Below are 20709 nucleotides of genomic sequence, written 5' to 3' on the forward strand. Positions count from 1 at the left end.
AGAAATTAATCAAATGACTTTGCCTGGAAAATCGCGGGGGAAGCTGAGACACCCGCCAAACCTGCCCCATGGGGTGCCGCGCGGGCGAGGAGGACGCCACCTGGGGCCTCTTCCTTCTCTTCCCAGGGCCCCAAGGGCCCAGAGCTACGGGGCTTATCAGCCAGGGCCTGAGGGCACCTGCGCTGAGTCGGCCCCCACCCCTGACCCCCCTGACCCCGCCCTTCCAGGACGTGCACCATGGGAACGGGACCCAGCAGGCCTTCTACAGTGACCCCAGCGTGCTGTACATCTCGCTGCACCGCTACGACGACGGGAACTTCTTCCCGGGCAGCGGGGCACCTGACGAGGTGAGCGGGGCTCCATCCCGTGCTGGCCTTGGAGGGGGCGTGAGAACAGGTGTGGCCACACCTGCAACGCAGAGCAAGGGCTCCCAGCGGGGATGGGGGGCAGCCGTCAGCCTCGATTCCATCGCGTATGCCCACATGGGCTTTATCTTGTCCAAGTAAAGATGGAAAACAGGAGAGCATTCTGGTTCTAATCCAGACAGACTGCAGGATTTATGAATGGGTGAGAGTGGGGTGCCCTTGTCCTGCAGGAGGGGCTGCTGTGTGCAGTCACAACGCATCTCCAAGCCACGCCTTTCATCTTGTCCCTTGGGCGGGGGCCGTCCTCTCACCTGTCCGGTGCCACACGGTGGGCCCCGGAGTGACAGGATCCTGTGGGACACCCTGACGCCCCAGCGGAGCCCCACACTCTGAACAAAGGGAATCCCGCCCAAGGAAAAAGGATCGTCTGCCTCTGGGTCTCCTTCTGGGAAGGAAGTTGGGAAGGACAGCCTTGCTCGCAGGGCCCTGTGGGTGCACGCTGCCGGCCCCTCCCCTGGGCAGGGCAGCCCCACATGCTCCACCCATGGAGGGGGACGGGGGCCCTGCCTCTGAAAATGCTCCATCGTAGAAGGCAGTGTGTCAGGGCCTTGGGGACCCGGGCGGGCTAGGGGCGCACCGGCAGGGCCGCCGGGGTCATGGTCTGTGACACCCATCTCTCTCCTCCATGCAGGTGGGCACGGGGCCCGGCGTGGGCTTCAACGTCAACATGGCTTTTACCGGCGGCCTTGACCCCCCCATGGGAGACGCAGAGTACTTGGCAGCCTTCAGGTAAGAGTCCCGGCTTCCTGCCCCATGTGGGCATTTAGGGAACAATCGGGAATTCCCCGATGGTGGCTCCAGCTCTTGCGGGGTTAACTGTTTTCCTTTGACCTTCATCTTCCTTCGTGAGCAAGCGCCCCCCCCCCCCCCCCCGCCCCGACCCCGACACGGTCCCTGGGCAGGGCCCTCAGCGCCGTGAGCATGCGCCTGCAGGGACCAACCTTTCTGTCTCTGTGTTTTGGAGGAACGGGCTCTGGGGCTTCTCCCAGTTTGCTCTTTAAGCCAAAGGTGGCATCTTCAAGTCTGTCTTCTCACCTTCTGTCTGCAGTGTTCCTGTCTTGTGCATTAAATGAAAAACAGGAATCTGTCTCACGTCTTAACAGTAAGAAAGTGATGGAGACCGAGGCAAGGTGTCAGAAAGTGTTAGGTTAATGAAAAGCGGGTGCTCGAATCTGAATGGGCTCATAATCTCCTAATTTTTCTTCCAAAAAACCTTTTGTGAGATAATGGGAAACAGAAATAAATATCCCTCCTTTATCGACATAAAAATCGAGAGACGACTCCCCATTCATCCCGGTTCCTTCACGTTATGCTGGGCCGGTAGAATCGGGCTGCAGGGTGATGTTGTAAAACACAGTGTTTGCCTTTGTCAGCAAATGTGATTTCTGCTTTGATCTGGGCCGGATTGAAGGGATTCCTGTGGCCAGAAATGGGTGCTCAGAGCATAGGTTTCCTTCTCCTGCTGGAGGAGGAGCAAGTGGCCTGCGGATCAGCACCTGCCCAAGTGTGAGTCCCAGGGGCCTTCGCGAGGAGGAGAGCTCTGTTTGGTGGTGAAGCCGACAGACCTTCAGTCTTTGTTAAAAGCACCGTGTCTGCACCAGGCGTTGGAATCCCATGAAGCTTCCAGAGGACTTTTCTCCCTTTCGCTTTGACTACGTGCTCTTCCTGTCCTGCGTGCAGGCGTGTGTGGTGTGTGTATGTGTGATGCACACGCCTCTGTGTGGACACGTGTGCGCCTGTGTTGTGTGGGTGGGTGGGTGGGTGCGTGTGCATGTGTGCGTGTAAGCACAAGTGTGTCGTGTCTGGCGGGTGAGATTCCAGCAAAGGACACACCCGTAAAAGTTTGGCCGAGGACCCTGCCTCGTGCTGGGGGGCGGGGGGCAGCAGAGGTCATGGGTCACGTGACCCCTCGCAGCATCTGCTTTCCTCATCTGGAAACTGGGTCCTGGTCCCCGGCCTCCGGGTGGGTGCCCGGGTCTGGTGAGGCAAAGGCCTGGCCCCAAGGGTGGCTCGGCCGACATGAGGCCTCTTCCCCAACCGCTTAGTTCATAGAAATAACGGCTCGACGATGAAACCGGTCTGTGCAAATAGGAGTCCATCACCTCCTTAGAAGGCCTGCCCCGGTCATCACCTGGACCGCGTTTTCCTCTGATCTCAGTGGTTTAATTTTGTTGTTTGTTCTTCCTCTTGATCAGATGCAATGTAATGCTGACATTTGCCCTCCCTTATTTAGGGGAGAAGGACTCCCCCAAACGGACACCACATCTGAAAGCTGCTCATGTACACAGTTAAGTAGCAGCTTCAGGAAATCTGAACCCACCATCACTGGCCGGGGTTGTCACTGCCTGTCCTGAGATGCCCTCCGGCCACCAGCACTTTGTCACCTCCCCCAGGAGAACCGGCCCTCTTAGGGGGCTTCCTTAGAGGTAAAGGGTCTGGACTCCGTGTAAGAGGCATAGATAGAGCCCGAGTGAACTCTGGGGCCTCGGGGGACCCAGTGTCGCTGAATTCTGGTGAAGGCAGAGAAGGAGGGGCTTTCTTTAAACTGTGGATTAAAGCGATAAAAACGGTGGTTCTCTCTTCCTTCAGGCCAGGTTCCGACTGGATCGGCCCCCAGGGCCTGTCTCAGTGTGCACCCGGCCCAGCGGGCAGGCGAGGCGGGTCCTCGAGGTCCCCGCACCCCGCCACCCCGCCAGCTTTGAGATGGACCTTTCACTCTGAGTGTCTCTTGACATTCCGTCTTAGTCTTCTGCCAAGCATGTACACGATGACACCCTAGCAAATGAACTTTGTAAAGCTCAGATAGCCTCTTTGAAAAGGAAAATTGTTTCAGGATTTTTTTTTTATTGATTTTAATGTAAAGTAGCACTTTGAAGTTTACAATTTATGGTTCCCTGGGCATCGATCGGATGGGGGAAGGAGGGTCAGGATCCGTTTTCCCTCCTTCTGCCCCGCTCCCTGGGGGCCCAGGCCATGCGTGCCTTCATGCTTTCGAGTGCTCAGACCCACGCCTGCCTCGTTGCATTTCAGGAGATCAAGCCCGAGATGAAGAAGAGATAAGAAAATTGCCCCTAATGAAATCCAGAGGCAGCGGCACTTTCTCCTGGGCTTGGAGACTTGTAGGAGAAAAGGGAACCTTAATTCAAACCAGCCAGGCCAGCGGCTTTGAAGTTTGCTGAGCAGGGCTGAGGCCTCCGGGCCAGGAGATAATGATGCACTTTTCTTAACCCCTCATTTACCTGCCGCCCGGCAGTGCACGGAGATGGAGCTGGGATTGTTCGTGCTCTTAGGTCGTAGTTTGGGTTTAAATGCGATATCATAAAGGTTATCAGAGATGGCGGTGAAGCTGGATATTCGAGAGTGGAAGCTTTAATCTCTTAGAGAGTGAGAGTTGCCTTTAAACTGGGCAGCGGGGCAGGTTCCTTTCACCTACCCTGACCTTTCCAGCCTGGCACGAAGGTCGAGGCTCTTTTGTTTCTTCCATAAGGTATGTTTTGGGTTTTTTTCACATTTTTTTTTCTGTTGTGCTAAAATATATAAAAAACATATTGTTTGAACCACGTGTGAGTGTACAGTTTGGTGGCACTGGCTGCATTCACGATGGCATATCTCTTCCAGAAATGTTGTGCCCCGAGGGCCCAGCGCTCACTGCTATGAAGATACTGACTCGAAAACTGCTAGAGGCAATTCTATATCTCTTTAAGGGCATCCACGTCTTTTCCTATGTAGAGAGTTTGTCTGAGGACATTCTGCAGTGATTTTAGAAGCAAAAAAATATTAGCTAAAAACTCAGCGTTTCGCAATCCCGTGTTCAGCAAGCCGTCACTGTGCCTGCGTAGAAGGGGGCACGAGCGGTACCGTCCTCGTGGGTGGCGGGGCCCCGCGCAGGGGAGGCGAGCATGTGATGACGGAGTGGGGCTCACACCTGCCCGCAGGTCAGGGAGCTTCCTGGCCAGGCCCCGGAGGAAGAGCCGGCATGGGGTGTCGGGGAGGGTGACGTGGCCGCAGGAGCAGGCCTGACGGTGGAACCCGCCTGTCTGACCCTGACGGTCTGGAGCCTTCGAGGGCCTGGCCTGCACGGTCACCAGCAGTCTTGCAGCAGCTCGGTGACAGGCTTGGTCCCGGGAGTGGGGGGACCACGCTGGGTCGCCTAGGCGAGCCCAGGAACGATGAGGGTGCCTGGTCGGGATGGGGAGTAGGGCGGGGGGGTCCAGCGAGGTCTCAGGGCACTGGCGTGGGAGGAGGGTGGGCACGCCAGGAGGAGCGGGCTCCAGGTGGGGCTCGGGACGCTCAGCCTTAGCAGATTTTCACGCCAAAAGCTGGAAAGTGTTCCCAGTGTGGCAGCTGGGCGGCCACTGGCAACCCAGGAAGGACAGCCTTGGGGGCGGATGGGGCGGGGACAGAATGTGCTGGGTGCGGGAGCGAAAGGGTTGTGGGGAGAAGAGATAGCGAAGACTGCACTTCCGAGCACCTGGCTGGGGAACAGGAGCTGGGGGTGCAGGCGGGCAGGTGAGCATCCCCGTGGGGCGGCGGGAGAGGCCCAGGAGGTGCCTGGTGGGTCGCCCCCCGTCGAGGTCCCGCCCGGCCCTGCAGAGACCCGCTTCTCAGGCTGGGGTGGGTCGTGGGCCCCTCGGCAGGCTCACCGCCTCTGGCATTCGTTCCCGGGGCACACAAAGGGAAGGGGTGCTGGGGGACTAAGGGAGCAGTGGGGGGGGGGCTGCGTGCTCTGAGAGCCTCCGTGCCACCTGTGTGAAGGCCCGAGGATGGTGCCTGGCAGTGGCGGGAGGCTCGGCAGGCACGGGGCCTCCTGGGGGGCGACGGGAGGGACCTGGAGCACAGGGGCGGGAGGGGGCAAGGGTGCATTAGGGTCTGGAGTAGGCATGCACCCCCCTTCCAGGAGGCTGCAGGGGCAGGGGGAGGAGCGTCCCCACCTCAGCAGGTGGAGGCGGGGCGAGCCGAGTGCGAGGAGACCCACGGCCTGTGGGGCAGCAGCTCCGGAGTGGGACGGGGGCCGTGGGCAAGGGCGGCCGGGCCTAGAGGGGCAGGAGCGGGGACGGCGTCCACTGTGGACGGGTTTCAGCCTGCCCGCCAGGTCCAGCTCTGTCCCGACAGGCCGTGGCATCGCCGTCCGGGCGGCCAGGCCGGGGCCGCCGAGTTCCCATCATCACCGTCTTTGTTCTGATTCTGACTCGCAGCAGAGTTCGGCTGCTGGACGAGCAGGTGCTCCAGACACTCGCCAGGCGGTCCTGGTGGAGAGGACGGGGTCTTGAAGGGACGCGGGGGACCCCAAAGCAGGGAGGCTCAGAGGCCACGCCCACCGTGCAGGTGTGCGGAGATCCCAGATCCCAGAGGGAACACACCTGCCCTCGCCCTGGCCCTCAAAGCAAGAACCTGCACAACGTGCAACAAAAGGAAGTTCTCAGTGATCAGAATGCTGTGATTATAGCAACTGTGTTGTCAGGCGCCACCCAGGCCACAGCCTCCTGTAAAACCAGGTCTGGATTCCGGGTTCCGCCACAGCTGGTAGCCTCTGCCTGGTGCTTCCAGCTCACGGGCGCTCTCCCGGCTGGGGATGCTTAACTGCGAGACCAGCCGAAAGCACAGCAGTGAGGGAGGAGGCCTGTGTGGGTGAAGCTTCCAGGGGCCAGTGTGTGTGGACCATGCCTCCGGGGCACTTGGAGGGGCAGCAGGGACCCAGGGGCAGCAACCCGGCCTGAACCCCGGCTCCGGTGGAGGCCCCGGCGTGGGTGAGCACAGCCCCCAAAGACAGCGCCTCGGCCCGCTGGCCACGCCAGGCTGTGTGCCCCCAGTGCGTGCGGACCACAGGTGTGGTGGCTTTTGTGCAGGGCCCTGGTTGGGGGATGAATCGAAAGCTCCTTTCTTTCTAGAAGTTGAAGCAGACTGTTGAATCAGCTCTTGCATTTAGATTCCACTCTGGGTTTTGGAGATGGTATGTTGGTACGCCCCATAATCTGATCACCTGAGGTTATAGGGTGGCTTGTAAGAAACGATTCTGGGAGCTGTAAGTGCCCCATAGCACCACCTGGCACTGCCACTTTCCCGGAGCGGCCCTGGCTGGTTCGAGCGGGAACTGGCTCGTCAGAGACATCCGCCCCGTCGCCCAGCCTGCCCCTCAGCGGACGCCCAGCCCAGCTTTTCCCCGTGGCAACCTGGCCGCAGGTGTGGCCCGGCCGGCGAGCTAAGGACAGAGGGGCAGGTACAGTGTGGTGTCCGGAGCAGAGGCCCCAGGAGCGGGCCCAGAGGAGGCCTCAGGAGGGCAACGGGCCACAGCTGCACATGTGGGTTGCACGGCTCTGCCCACCTGAGCTCCCCCCCCGGCATGAGCCCCAGGGACGCAGAGGCTCTGGGACACATGCTGCTCGTCCCTACAACCATCTCCTCCCCGCTTTCCCACTCGGAGGGCTGCACCCGGCTACCTCTTCTCTCGGGGATCGGCGCATTCGCCTCCTTGTGAGCGGACAATCAGTGGTCTGCTACCCTGGGAAGCTCCCAGCCCACCCCTCTCTGCCCTCGGTTGCCCTGCAGAAGGCCACAGGGGACCCCATGGACACACTCACCTTAAAGCAGTGGTTTGAGAGAAGGCCTCCAGCAAATACTCACATCTTATTATTTTCAGGCTAAGCTGTTCCTTAAAATGTCATTCTAGAAATAAAATGTAAGGCCAGTTCCCCATTTCCTCTGCAGAGCCTAGTAACTGGTGGTGCGCTTTCAGCTTCCCTCCGGCACGAGGGTCCTGGGTGGGACGATGCTGCAGGGCTTAGAAGGCAGGCCAGTGGGATTGTCAGGAGGGCCGCCGTCAGCCCTCTTCTCACCTGCGAGGAGGCCAAGTCCCGTCGAGGGGAGGTGACATTTGTCGGGGCTCAGGGCTCACTGAAAACCAGTGCTGGAGACCCACTTGGCACACGCCTGGCATACAGCACCATTTCAGATTTTCTTACTTTAGCAAGTGTTTGGGGTTACAACCTAGAGGGTCCCAAATCAGGGAAATGCAGTGAGTATGTGTATACACGTACATCAGCTGTCTCAGCTGCCTACGCTCGTGCCTGACGATGTACCCACACCTGCCACCCTGCACACACACACACACGCACACACCACACACCCACACACCCTACCACACACCCACACATGGGATCAACTGTGCTTTACAATTCGTTATGATTGGCTTTGGGGTGAAGCCACACACCAAGCACAGACACCAGAGACCCTCTTGGTATTAACTTCCTTTAATGATGATTCTAACAGGGCTGTTTTTTTAATTTTGTGGGGGGATTAGAGATGCAATAGCTCAGCGACACTTCAAAGCAGAGAACTAAAGCCCCCCCCCCAACGTGAACTTGCTTCAAAACGGCTGCCGAAGCTCTTGGTGAATGAGCTGGTGTCTGCATTGAGACGTCTGTGGTTTTCATTGAAAAACGGTCTTGGCTTTAAAATCCATACCGAGACCACGGCTGAAACTGGTCTCTGGCCTAAAGACAAAGTTTATGTGACAAGACCTTCATTAAAATAATTGAAAACCAGCCTCCCTGGAATGATGAAGTCCTTGTGGAGGAGCCCCGCCAGGTCCTCACGGGCGGACGGTGGCCTGTACCTTTGGGAAGACAGACCACATCTGCTGGGCGTGGAGACGAAAGAGGACAGTTCTTCCTGGATCCCCGAGGCATTCTCTCCCTCCTCCCTGCCTGGACCAGGAATTTCCCCACTTCCGGCCCCCGTGGCAGGATTGTTAACACATACTCCAGGCCTGCTCTGACCCAGATGCTGTGTTTAAAAGCCAGCACTCTTCTCTACTTCGTGTTTACAGATTCTGGGAACGTTTGTGACAGCGTCCCAGTGGCACAGAGAAACATTAAAAGCTGGGGCTGTTGTCATGCGTGGTAGAACTTTACCAGAGTTGTAATGGCAGGAGTCTGGAGTGAGGTTGGCAAACTGTGGCCCATGGGCCGAGTCCCAGCATGTGTTTTTTGTTTTTGTTTTTGTTTTTGCGGTACGCGGGGCTCTCACTGTTGTGGCCTCTCCCGTTGCGGAGCACAGGCTCCGGACGCGCAGGCTCAGCGGCCATGGCTCACGGGCCCAGCCTCTCCGTGGCATGTGGGATCTTCCCGGACCGGGGCACGAACCCACGTCCCCTGCATCGGCAGGCGGACTCTCAACCACCCAGCATGTGTTTTTTAAGTAAAGTTTTATTGGAACACAGCCACGGCGATGTGCTCACGCGTCATGTGAGGCTGCTTTCCCGTGACAGGGGTGGTGTTGAGACCACGTGGCCCAAAGACTGAAATACTCTCTAGCTCTTGGCAGGAATGCTTTCCAGCCCCTGGTCTAGAGTCACACGCCGTGTTCCTGGGCCCCCAAAGCGGGGTGTGGTCCCTGAGGCACAGAGCCTGGGTCCTTTGAAGCTGCTTTTATCAGCTGTGCAGAGACAGTTCCGGAGGAAACTGAACTGGGTGCAGCCTCAGAAGAAAGAAAAATAAAAGCAGGGAGATGTCGAAAGGCCCACCTGGTCCGTGACTCCCTAGTTCCGGAGGTGGGTTTCTTGGTGGGCGAAATGCCAGGTGTGAAGTCGGTGCGGGTCTTTATGGCAGACTCTCCCAGCACCTGACCCATTGCAGGACAGACGTTCCCTGGGAAGCGCCCCTGGGGTCTCCCAGCACCAGGTGGTGCATGGTCCCTGGAGCCGGGCCGGGGCATCCTGGCTCCGCACCACGGATCCTGCAGAGAAGGACGGCTGGGTCTTCACCTGTGTGTGGCTCTCTGGGGCTCTCGGCCCTTCCACCACCTGAAATCAGAGCAACTCCTCAACAGGGTTGCATTCAGAATAGTTCCTGGATGGAGAAACATTCAGTCTTCTGAGCATTTTGTTTCTTCGGTCAAAGTTGTCTTCTGGGGTTGACTTTGCCAATGTGAGTGGCAGTCTCACCCTTTGGTAAAAGCTGAACGAGAACCTGTGGGAGCTTTCACGGGCCGTCCTGCACCCTGTGGCCGTGGCGCTCTCTGGAGTTCGGCACGTGGCAGGGGACCGTCAGCCGTGCCCAGTGCGCTGACGCCCTCCCACGCGGGCCTCTGAAGACCTGGGGTGGGAGGGGGCCTCAGAGGTGACGAGCTGGGCTCACGTGCCGGGGAAGCTGCGGGACGAGGGCAGCCCCTCTGTGCAGTGGCTCAGGGCAGCAGGCAGGGCTTTCCGACGCGCAGTGCGATACCCAGGCTCCTCCAGCCAGGGATGGGGGGCCGAGTCGGCAGAGGCTGCCAGCGCCGGCAGCCACGTGGCCCTGCTTGGCCTGCCCTGGAGCCCAGGCCCCGCGCCGTGATCTGCCCACCCCACCCGCACGGGGCAGGAAGGAGACGGGAAGTCAGGGATGGTTTTCCAGACGCAGTGAAGCCAGCTCAGGGCACAGACACGAGCGCTTGACTTGCCGTGGGTCTCTCCAGTCTCAGCCAAAGCGTGATTTACAGGACGAGCTGGTACAATTAGGCTGCGAGCTGGGGGCGCAGGGGCATTGTGTTAACAACGCGTTCCCCCCGCTTTTCAGGTAGACCCTTCCGCTTGTTTCCCGAATGTAACTTAACCGCTGAGCTTCTCTGTGTTTAGATTTCTAATCGGTCAGTCCTCTTAAATTTGGTCATCGGTTTTCCCTTTAGAGATTCTGTGTTAGATTTCTTTTAATTAGCCTAACACGTCCCCCTGGCCCACGAGCAGTGGGTCTTTGGTCAGTCGTCCGTAGCCGCGGTGTGGCCTGGTGCGGGGGAGGGGGCAGTGGAAGGAGAGGCCCTGCTCAGCCACGCAGCCCTGCGTCCCCGGTGCTGGGCGGTGACCTCGAGGCCCTGACGGCTGGCGTTGGTGGCCGTCCAGTCCCCTCCCCAGCTGCGTCCTCGGCTGACGCTGTGTCACTCCCTCCCGCCCTTCGCAGAACTGTGGTCATGCCGATCGCCAACGAGTTTGCCCCAGACGTGGTGCTGGTGTCATCGGGCTTCGACGCCGTGGAGGGCCACCCCACGCCCCTCGGAGGCTACAACCTCTCCGCCAAATGTAAGTCGGGTTTGCGGGTGACCCAAGAGCATGGGGCAGGGGATGCTGCTGTTTTGGGGATCAGACGTCAGAGGCGCTGGGCACGCCAGACTTCCTCTTTAGTGGCAGCGGAAGGAAACTCCATTTTACATCTCACCAAAAGCACAACACCGGCGCCCCCATAGAACGCGGGGCGGACAGCCCACGTAGACCAGGAAGCTGCCGCGGGAGGCTCTGCCCAGAGGTCGTGCAGCCCGCCAGCGCGGGGCCCGCATGCTGGTGCTGTGTCAGCTGGCGGCCGGGTCCACAGCGCTCCTGAGAGACCTGTCCTCCCACGTGGGGTGGGGGGTGGTGGGAAGGGAGACCCTCAAACCCGGGAAGACGGGCGTAGCTGGCAGCCCGTTTACTTCGGAGTCGGAGGGGAGGAGGGCCTCTGCTTCTGCTCTGTCACAGCAAATTGTAAAGAAATGAAAGCTCCGCCCCTGCCGGCCACACTGCCCGGCCCCCCGGGTGTCGCAGTGGTCCAGGTGCCTGGGGCTCTTCCGGGGCTCCTAGACGTGGTGCTGGTGACTCACACGAGGCCCAGGGGGCCCTGTGCTGGCCGACGTGCAGATGGTGAAGGAGAGCCTGTCCCTCACCCCGCACGGGGAGAGCGTGGGTCCGTGGAGAAGAACGACGGAAACAAAGGGCAGCCTCTCGGAGTCCACCTCCCGGGGGTAGGGGGGCGAGGGGCTGACGAGGTGACCGGGCCGAGGGCAGAAGTGCCAGGGAGCAGAGCCCGACGTCGGGCCCGCTCTGCCGACGGCCAGCCTGTGACGGGGCTAGTCCCGCAGCCTCGTTTTCCCTGGCTCCCTAATAAACGTCAGACTGTTCTGGCCGAGGGTGGTAATATCGTAACCCATCGGGCGTTTTCTGCGGGGGGAGGATGACATGGGTGCGGTGGAAGGACTGCGGCTATCGATGAAAGCCAGGGGTCCCAGACGCGGATGTACGAGAGCCCTGGAGGGGCACACGTGGTGCTGATGTGTGTGCTGGCACGTCGGCTGCCCAGAAGCCCCCGGGCTCCGGGGTGGACGTGGCTGTGCCTAGCAGCTGCCTGCTCTGCTCTTGCCTCCTGGCCTCTGCGGTTCCAGCAGGAGAGAGATGAGGGGCTCCCCCCGGGGTCCTCCCCTCCCCCAAACGGGACGGTTTGCGGCATCGTGAAATCAAAGCTCCGAAATCGTAATTCCTATTCCCAAGGAGATCAGAAAGAATCCCAAACCCCAGTTCTTCAATGAGTGCATGGCAGTCCGGCCTGGCTGCTATTAGGTGTCTCCGTGCGCCAGCGCCTGGGCCTCCGCCGTGGGATGTGATGCCCTCCTGGGCGCTTTGACCCACTGCCAGGCGCCGGCGCCGCGGCCCGGCCTCGCCCTCGACTTGGACCCTGTCTCCCCGTCTCCCTGCAGGCTTCGGGCACCTGACCAAGCAGCTGATGGGCTTGGCTGGCGGCCGCATCGTTCTGGCGCTGGAGGGGGGCCACGACCTCACAGCCATTTGCGACGCCTCGGAAGCCTGCGTCTCTGCTTTGCTGGGAAACGAGGTAGGAGAACAGGAGACGGCGGCTCGGGGCCCACGCGGCTCGGGGCCAGGGCTGCTCTGCTCAGCTGTCCCCGCGGCACCCACACCTGGGAGGCCTGTCACACGCCTGACCAGACCATCCGGTTGTGGCCAGAAGGAGGTGGGCAGAAAGGCAGAACCCGTTTCCCTTGGGAAGACGGTTCAGGATCTGTCTTTCAAAGGCGCTCAGCTTCACGTGTGGGGTACGGGGAGAACGCCTTCACTGGTGTCCTGCTTATGGACGGTCGGGTCACTGGGGCGTTCTAAGGCAAGTTCTGGGGGAGGAGTCACCACGCCATCTCGGGGGCCGGGGCATGGGGCCCCGATTCACTGTGGCTCTCCTGCTGCTCTGACCCTCAGGCGACGCCCGGGGCTGGACTCGGCGCTGTGGCCTGACGGCCTGGGCTCAGGGGGTCGGGTCTGGACCAGGAGGGAGCACTTCTCAGGGTTCGAGGGAGGGCGGGCCACTGGGAGCATTCCAGCCCAGAGCGCCGTGCGGTCCGGCCGGGGCTTCTCACGCCCACCAGTACTCCGGGTGGAGGAAGCCCCCTAGCCGCGGGGAGACGGGACAGGGCGGGCAAGGTGCTGCCGGGGTTGCTGCTGGGAACCTAAAGTTCGTGACGGGCCTGATTTGTAGGTTCCACCTTGAATTTCAGAAATGTGCTCTTCCTGAAACTTTAAATCCATCCATGGCCTTTGGACGTGGGGTCACATACCAACCTCCTGACCCCATCAAAGGAGCCTGGGAGGTTCCCGCCCGCCCGCCCACGGCGTGGCTTTCTCTTGCTGCGTGCTGTGGTGTCACCATGAAGGTCCAAGGAGAGAAGCCGCTGGTGTTCGGGCAGCGCAGGCCAAGTGCCCTGGGTCACCGGCCCAGCCTGCAGCAGGGAGGTGCCCGGGGCCCAAGCTCTCCAGACACAGAGGGCCTCGTGGGGGGCTCCGGGCCCACGCAGGGACACCCAGAGACAGCTGTGAGCCCTGCTCTCGTGCCACCCCTGGGACTCACCTCCCTCACCCCATCAGACGAAGCGCGGCTTCTCCAGTTCGCAAAGCGCAAGGACGCTCTCCCAGCGGGGTCAGGGTTACCTGGTGCCCAGTGGGGGTGGCCGAGTCCAGCCCTAGGACAGGTGTGTGCTTTCTGGAACAGCACTGCCGATGGCCGAGCTCAGGGGCAGACGGGGAGGGCTGGACCCCTGGCACGGAGGCCGAGAGTAGGACCCGCGGCCAGAGTCGCGGGCCCGCCTCCCTGTGAGGCACTGCCTGTGCGGCCACCTGCCCATGGCTGTCCACAGCCTGGGCTCACGATGAAAGAGGACGAGGCATTAAAAAAACAAACAAACAACCACAAGATCCAATCACTGTGAACACAGGAGTTCCTTGATGCCCAAGCCCCATAGTGAGAGCCTGGCCGTCAGCGCTGGACAAGTGGGGACACGGGCCTGAGCTCACGGGCTCCCTGGCCGTCCACTAGGACAGGCAGCTGGCTGGCAATGGGGGTGTGGGCAGTGGGCTCCGGTGGACGGGCACCCGGGATGGGTCCGTTTTCCCCTGACAACCTTTGTGTGTCATGGATGGTGTTCATTTTAACCTAAGTCACAGGTCCTGGATCCAAGGTCCTGGTGGCGTCTCTCCTTCCCGGTCGGCTGGTTAGCCACGCGCATGAGTATTCCCCAGCAAATACCCGTTTGCTTCCCAAAGCGTCCACGGCTTTTCACCTTTCCTCTCTTCGTTTAAAGCAATCTCCCCCATAAATTTTACCAGTAGAAGGCAACTGGTTTATATATTCAAACCATCCTGAAGCCTTTTGATTTTTAGAGCCGGTTATTTTAAAATAACAATAGAGAACCCGGCTTTCAACTAGGCTTGTTCCTGCACTTCTAGCAAGAAAATGTTCTTTTACTGAAACACATCAAAAAGCAGGACGCACTAGTTCTATCAAGGTCTCTTAAAAATCTTTTTAATGCCAGGAAGTTGGACGGCGCTTCACCCCTCTGCCCCGCGGCCTTTGATGATGCTGATACCGGGGCAGCCAGCTGCGGACGACGGCCTGTGCTGGGCGCGCCCGCCCCCGGAGCCGGCCGCCCGCGGGGGGACAGCAGAGGGGCCCCTGCGGGGCTGGGGCTGAAGGTCGGCCTTGCTTCCAGAGTCACTGTGTTGGATAGTTTGAGCTTCCAGCCGTTTGCAACCCTCGGTGACGGTGACAGTGAAATGTCACTTACTCAAAGTGCGTGGTCCGTGCAGACCTGCGGGGAGCCCGCTGGGCAGGGCCCAGGGAGGGGCCCTGGGCAGGTGGGTAGTCACTTCTGCCGTTACATGTCACCCCAAGGGGAGGTTTCTTTGGGGCCAGTTCTCTGTTTAATCGTGTGGCTTTTCAGGGATAAATGCCACCCTTTCATTCAGCCCAAGTTCACGATCAGTGGAGAAGGTCACGGGGGGGCCAGGTGACCCGCAGCCTTGGGGAAAAGGCTTTCACGCAGGAATGTCCCTCCTTTGTCACGTCGTCGTGCTCTGTGAGGGTGCGGAGGGCGGCAGCAGCATCTGTGTATGTGAGACGGGGGCCGCGGAGCCCGTGGTCCGCCTCCAGCCCGCCAGGCTTCTCCTCCCTCATTCGCTCCAGCTCACTGGCGCACACCTCACCCAGTGGCTGCCTGCGGGGTGCACGGGCCCAGGTGCGTGGCCCAGGCGCGTGGCCCAGGTGAGGGCAGTGAGCCGCCTCCCCTCTCCGCCTAGTCTCCCAGACCCAAGCTCACCGATGTTCAGAAGCTGGGCCCGAGCCCCTGTCCTTAAAAGTCGAGGGAGCCGGGCCCACAGGGGGCTGGCCATCACGGTCACGGGGAGTAGGGGTGAGGCGCTGACCGCCCGGCCCAGCAGCAGGGCAGCTCCCAGGGCCGCTGAGCTCTGGCCCATGTCCCCGCTTGTCCAGCGCTGACGGCTGGGCTCTCACTATGGGGCTCGGGCATCAAGAAACTCCTGTGTTCACAGTGCTTGGCCCTTGTGGTTGGTTTTTTGTTTTTTTTTTTTTAATGCCTTGTTCTCTTTCAAGAGGATTTCAGCAGCGACAAAAATACCAGTGAGGCTGACCTCGGGCCAGCAGTGGGCTGGCCGGAGGTCAGTGCAAGGACACAGAGGATGTTCTCTGCAGTGGGGGAGGGAACCCGGGCCTGTGTCCCCCTCAGCTATGGGGGCAGGGCTGACGCATCTCGGAAAGTGTCGTGAACATTTGGTTACTAGACTAAGTCGGCCGTGGCACCCAGCGGCTTCCCCGGAGCATGACGACAGAGCAGGCTGCCCGCCACGCCAGAGCCTGCGCTGCATCGGGGGTGTGGGCCGCCTGTCCCCTGGTTGGCTCCCCTGCCTCTCCCACAGGGCGGGCGCTCGCCCCTTGAGAAGCTGCCCTGCGCCCTCTGCAGGCGAGGGCCCCCCCCCACCGGGAAGGGTGCCCACCTCACAGCAGCCCCCCTGCAGGGACAGAGGAGCTGAGGGGAGGGGCCTGAACCTGCCTCCCGAGCCCTGGGGATGTCGTCCTGGGCACACGCCCTCCACTGTCCGCTGAGTCTCAGACCTTTCACCTCTTATTGAAAGGAGTCACGACCTTTAGCCCCTTATGGTTTATTTTTGCTGTTTAAACACTGTGTTGAGAACCAACCTGACCAGTTCCATAAGCCTTTGCATTTTCACTAGAAGGGCTATGAGAACATGATGCCGACTGGTCCCAGATAATTGCCGAGTCTGGCAGTGTCACCAGATGCAGTTCAAAGTGCCGAGGCCGTGGAGCCTGAGCCGGCAGACGGGCACCGCACCCACCTCCCAGCCCTGCAGGAACCCCGAGGCGGGCGCCTCTAGGGGGAGGGTGTCACCGCTGGGCCCCGGCTGGCGCTGTGCTTCCTGAGTGCCCACGGGAGAGCTCGGGCTGGCGGGCATCTGGCGGGCACTGAAGCCACAGGGAGTGAGCAGGCGGGGCCCCCGGCTGCTCCCGAGGGGAGCCAGCAGGAAGGCTGGGACTGAGGCTGAGGGCAGAGGACTGGGGCGGAAGAGGAGGACCGGAAACGGACCTTGGGCAACAGCCCTGGTGAGACCGCGGAAACGGCCACAGAGAGGAGGGGAGATGCGGACGCGCAGGTAGGGACGGCCCACAGGTCCCGTCTGCTCTGACTCTCACGTGGGAGAGAGTTTGCAGATGCGTCTGTCCGGAGGGTCCGGGGACACAGAGGAGAGCAGGTCAGCAGAGCCGGCCTGTGGGCAGTGGGTGTGGGTCAGCTGGAGAGCTACAGGGGGCCCTGCTAGACATCTTCTCTCTCCTTAAGAAGAAAGGAGGGCAGGGGCACCTGCTGGAGTGGCAGGGGGCCTGAACCTGGAGCGGGGCTGTGAGATGAGGGAAGGTTACTGCTGGGCTGGGACGGCGTCTGTGTGGCTGCCCCGAGGGGCTCTGAGGGGGCGATGGGGCGTGTGCACCTGAGGACAGGGCCCTGGGCCTACATCATCTCACAGTTTCCTGGCCGGCCCAGATACTCCCAGCAAAGTGGAGTTCTATGTATTCTGAAAAACACAAACTCTGGCCTAGCTTCCTCCAGGATATCCTAAGGACTGTTTTCTTTGGTGCTGTAACCTCGTGATTCTTCCCACTTGCGGTGTGGGCCCTTGTAAACTACAGAGCAGGAAACCATCTCCACACCTGCTACGACCAGCGAAGCCCCAGACGGTGTGTCCGATCCAGGGGTGCAGGGCTTTCTCGCCCTGGAGCTCGGACGTTCCCCCTGAGTGTTTTCTTGCCCACTTCCCCCGAGGCCGGCTTCTTAAAGGTTGAGCTTAGGATAAGCCTCCTTTCCAGTTTGCTTCTGACGTCCAACACACGACGTACACGTGCCACAGGGCGGCTGAGGGCTCCCTGTCTGTCGCTCGGGACACGACGTTGTCCACAGCCGGCCCCCTCTTCTCTCCCAGGGGAGGCCCTCGAAGGTTCCCCAGCTTGGTGCCTTCCAGACAAAGGCGGGCGTGCGAGGGCACACGGCCCGGCTCTCTGAGCTCAAGCGGCCTGGACCAGACTTCCCACCAGCTCCTTCTGGCCGAGCAGGGCTGCGGCCACCTGTTTGCTCTCCGTCTGGGGCTGCTGGACGCCTCTCTGTCCTTCAGGTCTCCCCGCAAGCTGCCCGCCTCTGCTCCGCGTCACTCTGCGGCCCCCACCCCGCTCAGCGCGCCTGACCTCCTCTCCCCACCCCTTCCCTGCCATCTCCACTCGGGCCCCTGCATGAGCATCGCCCCCCACCCCCGCCCGCCCCGCAGACCCGGGACCCTGCTCTGTGTTTCCCACTAGAAAGACGCTCTGTGAGGCCGGGGGGAGGTTTGTCTGTTTTGTTCCCTGTTGGTTCTTACTGGCTGCTCAGTAATATCTATTAAATGAAAGAATAAAATCCCAGGCAATAGGGGATTTTGATATTTTGAGATGTGAATTCTCCCCGCTTCCCGGACGTTTTGTTGTAAGTCAAGGCTGGGAGCGTGCGAAGCCCCGGGGCCGGCTGGAGACGAGGGGCTGCCGTGGAAATGCGAGGGGGCAGACGTGGGCTCGAGGTGCTCGCTGGACGTGACCGTGGCAGAGGGTGCTGGGAGGAGGGCCAGCCGCCAGCCGCATGTGGGTCCTGCTGGGGACATGAGCCGTGGGGATTCCCGCCCAGGACGGGGAACAGCAGGACCTGGGTTTAATGTGAGAAAATTCCTGGTGCCACGCTCTGACACACCCCTCTGCCTCGAAGTGATAGGTGATTTTTGGAATGAGTTACTTTTTAAAGAATTGTTTTTTCTTAAAAGTGGTAAAACTAAAATTCTAGCAGACTGTTAGAGTTGGGCCATAACAGTCAGGACACAGCAAGTTAGGCTGCAGTGAGGACCCCGAACCTAAAAGGTGTGTTTTCTGCTCCAGCTCCGTGCCCGTGAGGGGCCTGGGCTCTGCCCCGCATCACCGTCAGCCTAGGGTGGCCAGGGCACTCGGGGACACTCCCGTCTTCACGGGGCTGCCCGGCAGTGGGGGCAGCAGGAGGCTTCATTCCTGAATCTGCTCTCTGGCCCCGGACTCACCGGGTCGTCTGAGAGTCACGCCCATGCAGTCTCCTGGGACAGGAGGGCAACTGCATCTCTGAGGCAGATCCTGGTGGAGGGACGGGTGGGTCCCACGTTTACGAGGTGGCATCAGGGTCTTTGTCCTGCGGGCCCTCAGCAGTGGAAGACGAACCTCAGCGACACGGTGTCTCACGTTCGATCCCTGCCAGTCTTCAGGGTGGCACGGCACCAGGTGTGGTAGAGGATCGCGTCCTCATGCCCTGGAGGCCAAGCACCTTTTCACATGTCTCTTGACCACCCAGCCTTTCTCTTTGTGTCTTTTGCCCATTTTTCTATTAGACCATCTTTTTCCAATTTATTCTTGGGGGGAGGAATTGGATGGATGGGTGGATGGATGGGCAGATGGACCCATGGACGTTGGGAGTCCCCTCTTTTTCTCTTCTCTGGAAGAGTGAGTGTAGGATCAGAATAATCTGTTCCTTGACTGGGAGGGCTCTCCTGGGCTACGGGTCTCCTGTGGATGAAAATTTTAAGTGGCTGATTCAGTCATTTTTGATCCCTTCTTGAATTAATTTTGGAAAGTTACATTTTACCGGGAATTTTTTCCACATCAGCCACGTTTTCAGAATTATTGGCAGAATTAATATTGTTCTCTCACTGTCTTTCATCTCTGCTCTTCCTGTAGTTGTGGTGCTTCTTATCCTAGTGTGTTATTTGTGCCCCTCTTTAGTATTCTTGATCTGCCCTGCCAGAGCTTGTCGATTTAATTAGTCATTTCAAAGAATCAACTTTCAGCTACAGTATCTTTTTTTCTTTCAAAATGTATTTCTGCCCCTTTCTGTGTATTTTCTTATCTTCTTTCTCTGGGGCTGCTCTGTTCTTGTGCTCATTTCTTAAATTCAGTTCTTAGTTCTCAGTCTTGTTTTCCAATATGTACCTTGAAGGTTATAAATGTCCCCCAGCACTGTGTTTAGCTGCATCTCACACACTGTGATGTGTGGCATTTTCATTATTTTTTATTTCTATGCATTTCATAATTTCTATTATGATTTCTTCTTTGACCCACGATGGGTGTGTTTACAATGTCCAGCCATAGGGCTCGTGACTCTCTTTTTTGTTTCCAGTATCTAACAGATGGCACTGTGCTAAGAAAAGGTGGTCTGGGTGGCAGGTATCCTTTGTGGAGACTTGCCTCATGGGCTAGTACGTGGTCAGTCTGTGTAGACGCTTCCACATCCGTTTGAAGTGACGTGTCCCCCGTCTGTTTTACAGAGTGTTCCATTTATTCCCACGAAACCACCCTTGCTAACTGTGCTGTTCATGTTTTGGTTTTCCCTATTGATTTTTGTCCGCTTGTCTGCGTGATCTAAGAAAGACCTGTCAAAATCTCCTACTAGGATGGTACATTCATCCATCTCTCCTTTTAGTTCTGTCCATTTTCACTTCATACATTTGAAAGCAGTTTTACTAAATATATACAAATTTTAAATCTTGTATCCTTTTGATGAGTTGAAATTTTTATCATCCTGTAGTGACCTTCTTTATGTCCGGTTATGGTTTTTTTCCTGAAGTCTGTTGTACCAAACACGTAAGGTGGTGCACTGGCCTCCTCTTTATCGGGTGTGCCTGACGTGTGGTTTTTAGCCTTCTTCCAATGTTCCAGGTGTGTCCTTTGGCAAATAGAACAAGGCTGGATTCCACTGTCACGTGTCGCGTCCTGTCCAACCGTCTGTGTTTTACATGCACCTGAGGATGGTGCCTCTGTTAGTCACGGAAAATCCTCGGCTGTCGGCACCGTTCGTTACCCACCCCCCAGTCTCGTGGGGACATTGACCTTCTGTCCCTTGTCTCTGGGCTGCGTTCAGGCTCATTTCTTCAGTTGTTGCTTCCAGGTTACCAGTTTTCTCTCCAGCTCGTCTCACTGTGTTCCTGATTTCTAGGAAATTATGTTTTCATTTCTAGAAGTTCCATTTGGCTTTCTCTCAAATATTCCGTTTCAGTTTCAGTGACCTCTGGTCCTTTCACCATTCAGTAGTATCTTATTTTTATTTTTAATATATTAAACATGCTTACTTTATAGTTTAAAGCTGATCATTTCAATAATTATGGTCTTGGAGGATCTAAATCTTCATTTTTTAAAAAAAATTTTCACTTGGGGATACTTTCAGATTTGCAGGAATGTTGCAGAGCTGCACACGTGTCCCTGCAGACCCCTCAAATAATCCCCTCTGTTATTGCGGTCTTACTCAGCATGGGGCGTTTCTCACAACTGAGAAACCAACCCTGGCACATTACCGTTAAGTAAACTCCAGGACGGAGGGAGCTTTCACTCATTTTCCCCTTTTTCTGTTTCAGGGTCCTTCTCCTTAGTCCGCTCTGGGCCATGACAGTTTCTCAATCTTCTGTTATTCTTGGAGGCAGGCTGGCCTCTGTTTGGAGGCAGCCTGGCCAGGTGTTTTGTAGAATGTCTGATTCTCTCCCTCGTGACTGGACTGGAGCGAGGAGCTGGAGGAGGAAGACCCCGTGGTCGGGCGCCCTTCCCATCCACGTGGTGCCGTCCATGTGGTTCACCTCCACTGGAGCTGACATGGGCGCTGAGTTAGAGTGTGC

General features: G+C 58.7%; 1 protein-coding gene across 3 annotated transcripts in view; it reads left to right on the forward strand.

Annotated features, from left to right (window-relative positions):
• Nucleotides 1–20709, forward strand: part of HDAC4 (histone deacetylase 4) — a 242510-nt gene that overhangs the window by 214082 nt on the left and 7719 nt on the right. For all 3 annotated transcript variants that reach the window (XM_029224637.1, XM_029224635.1, XM_029224636.1), the window contains exons 20-23: nucleotides 228–347; nucleotides 1057–1154; nucleotides 10355–10473; nucleotides 11898–12031. In XM_029224637.1, the coding sequence (XP_029080470.1) occupies nucleotides 228–347; nucleotides 1057–1154; nucleotides 10355–10473; nucleotides 11898–12031 (471 nt within the window). The remainder of the gene's footprint in view (nucleotides 1–227; nucleotides 348–1056; nucleotides 1155–10354; nucleotides 10474–11897; nucleotides 12032–20709) is intronic.

Source organism: Monodon monoceros, unplaced genomic scaffold (assembly GCF_005190385.1).
Source record: "Monodon monoceros isolate NGI ecotype Baffin Bay Population unplaced genomic scaffold, NGI_Narwhal_1 Super_Scaffold_16, whole genome shotgun sequence".
Lineage (NCBI taxonomy): Eukaryota > Metazoa > Chordata > Mammalia > Artiodactyla > Monodontidae > Monodon > Monodon monoceros.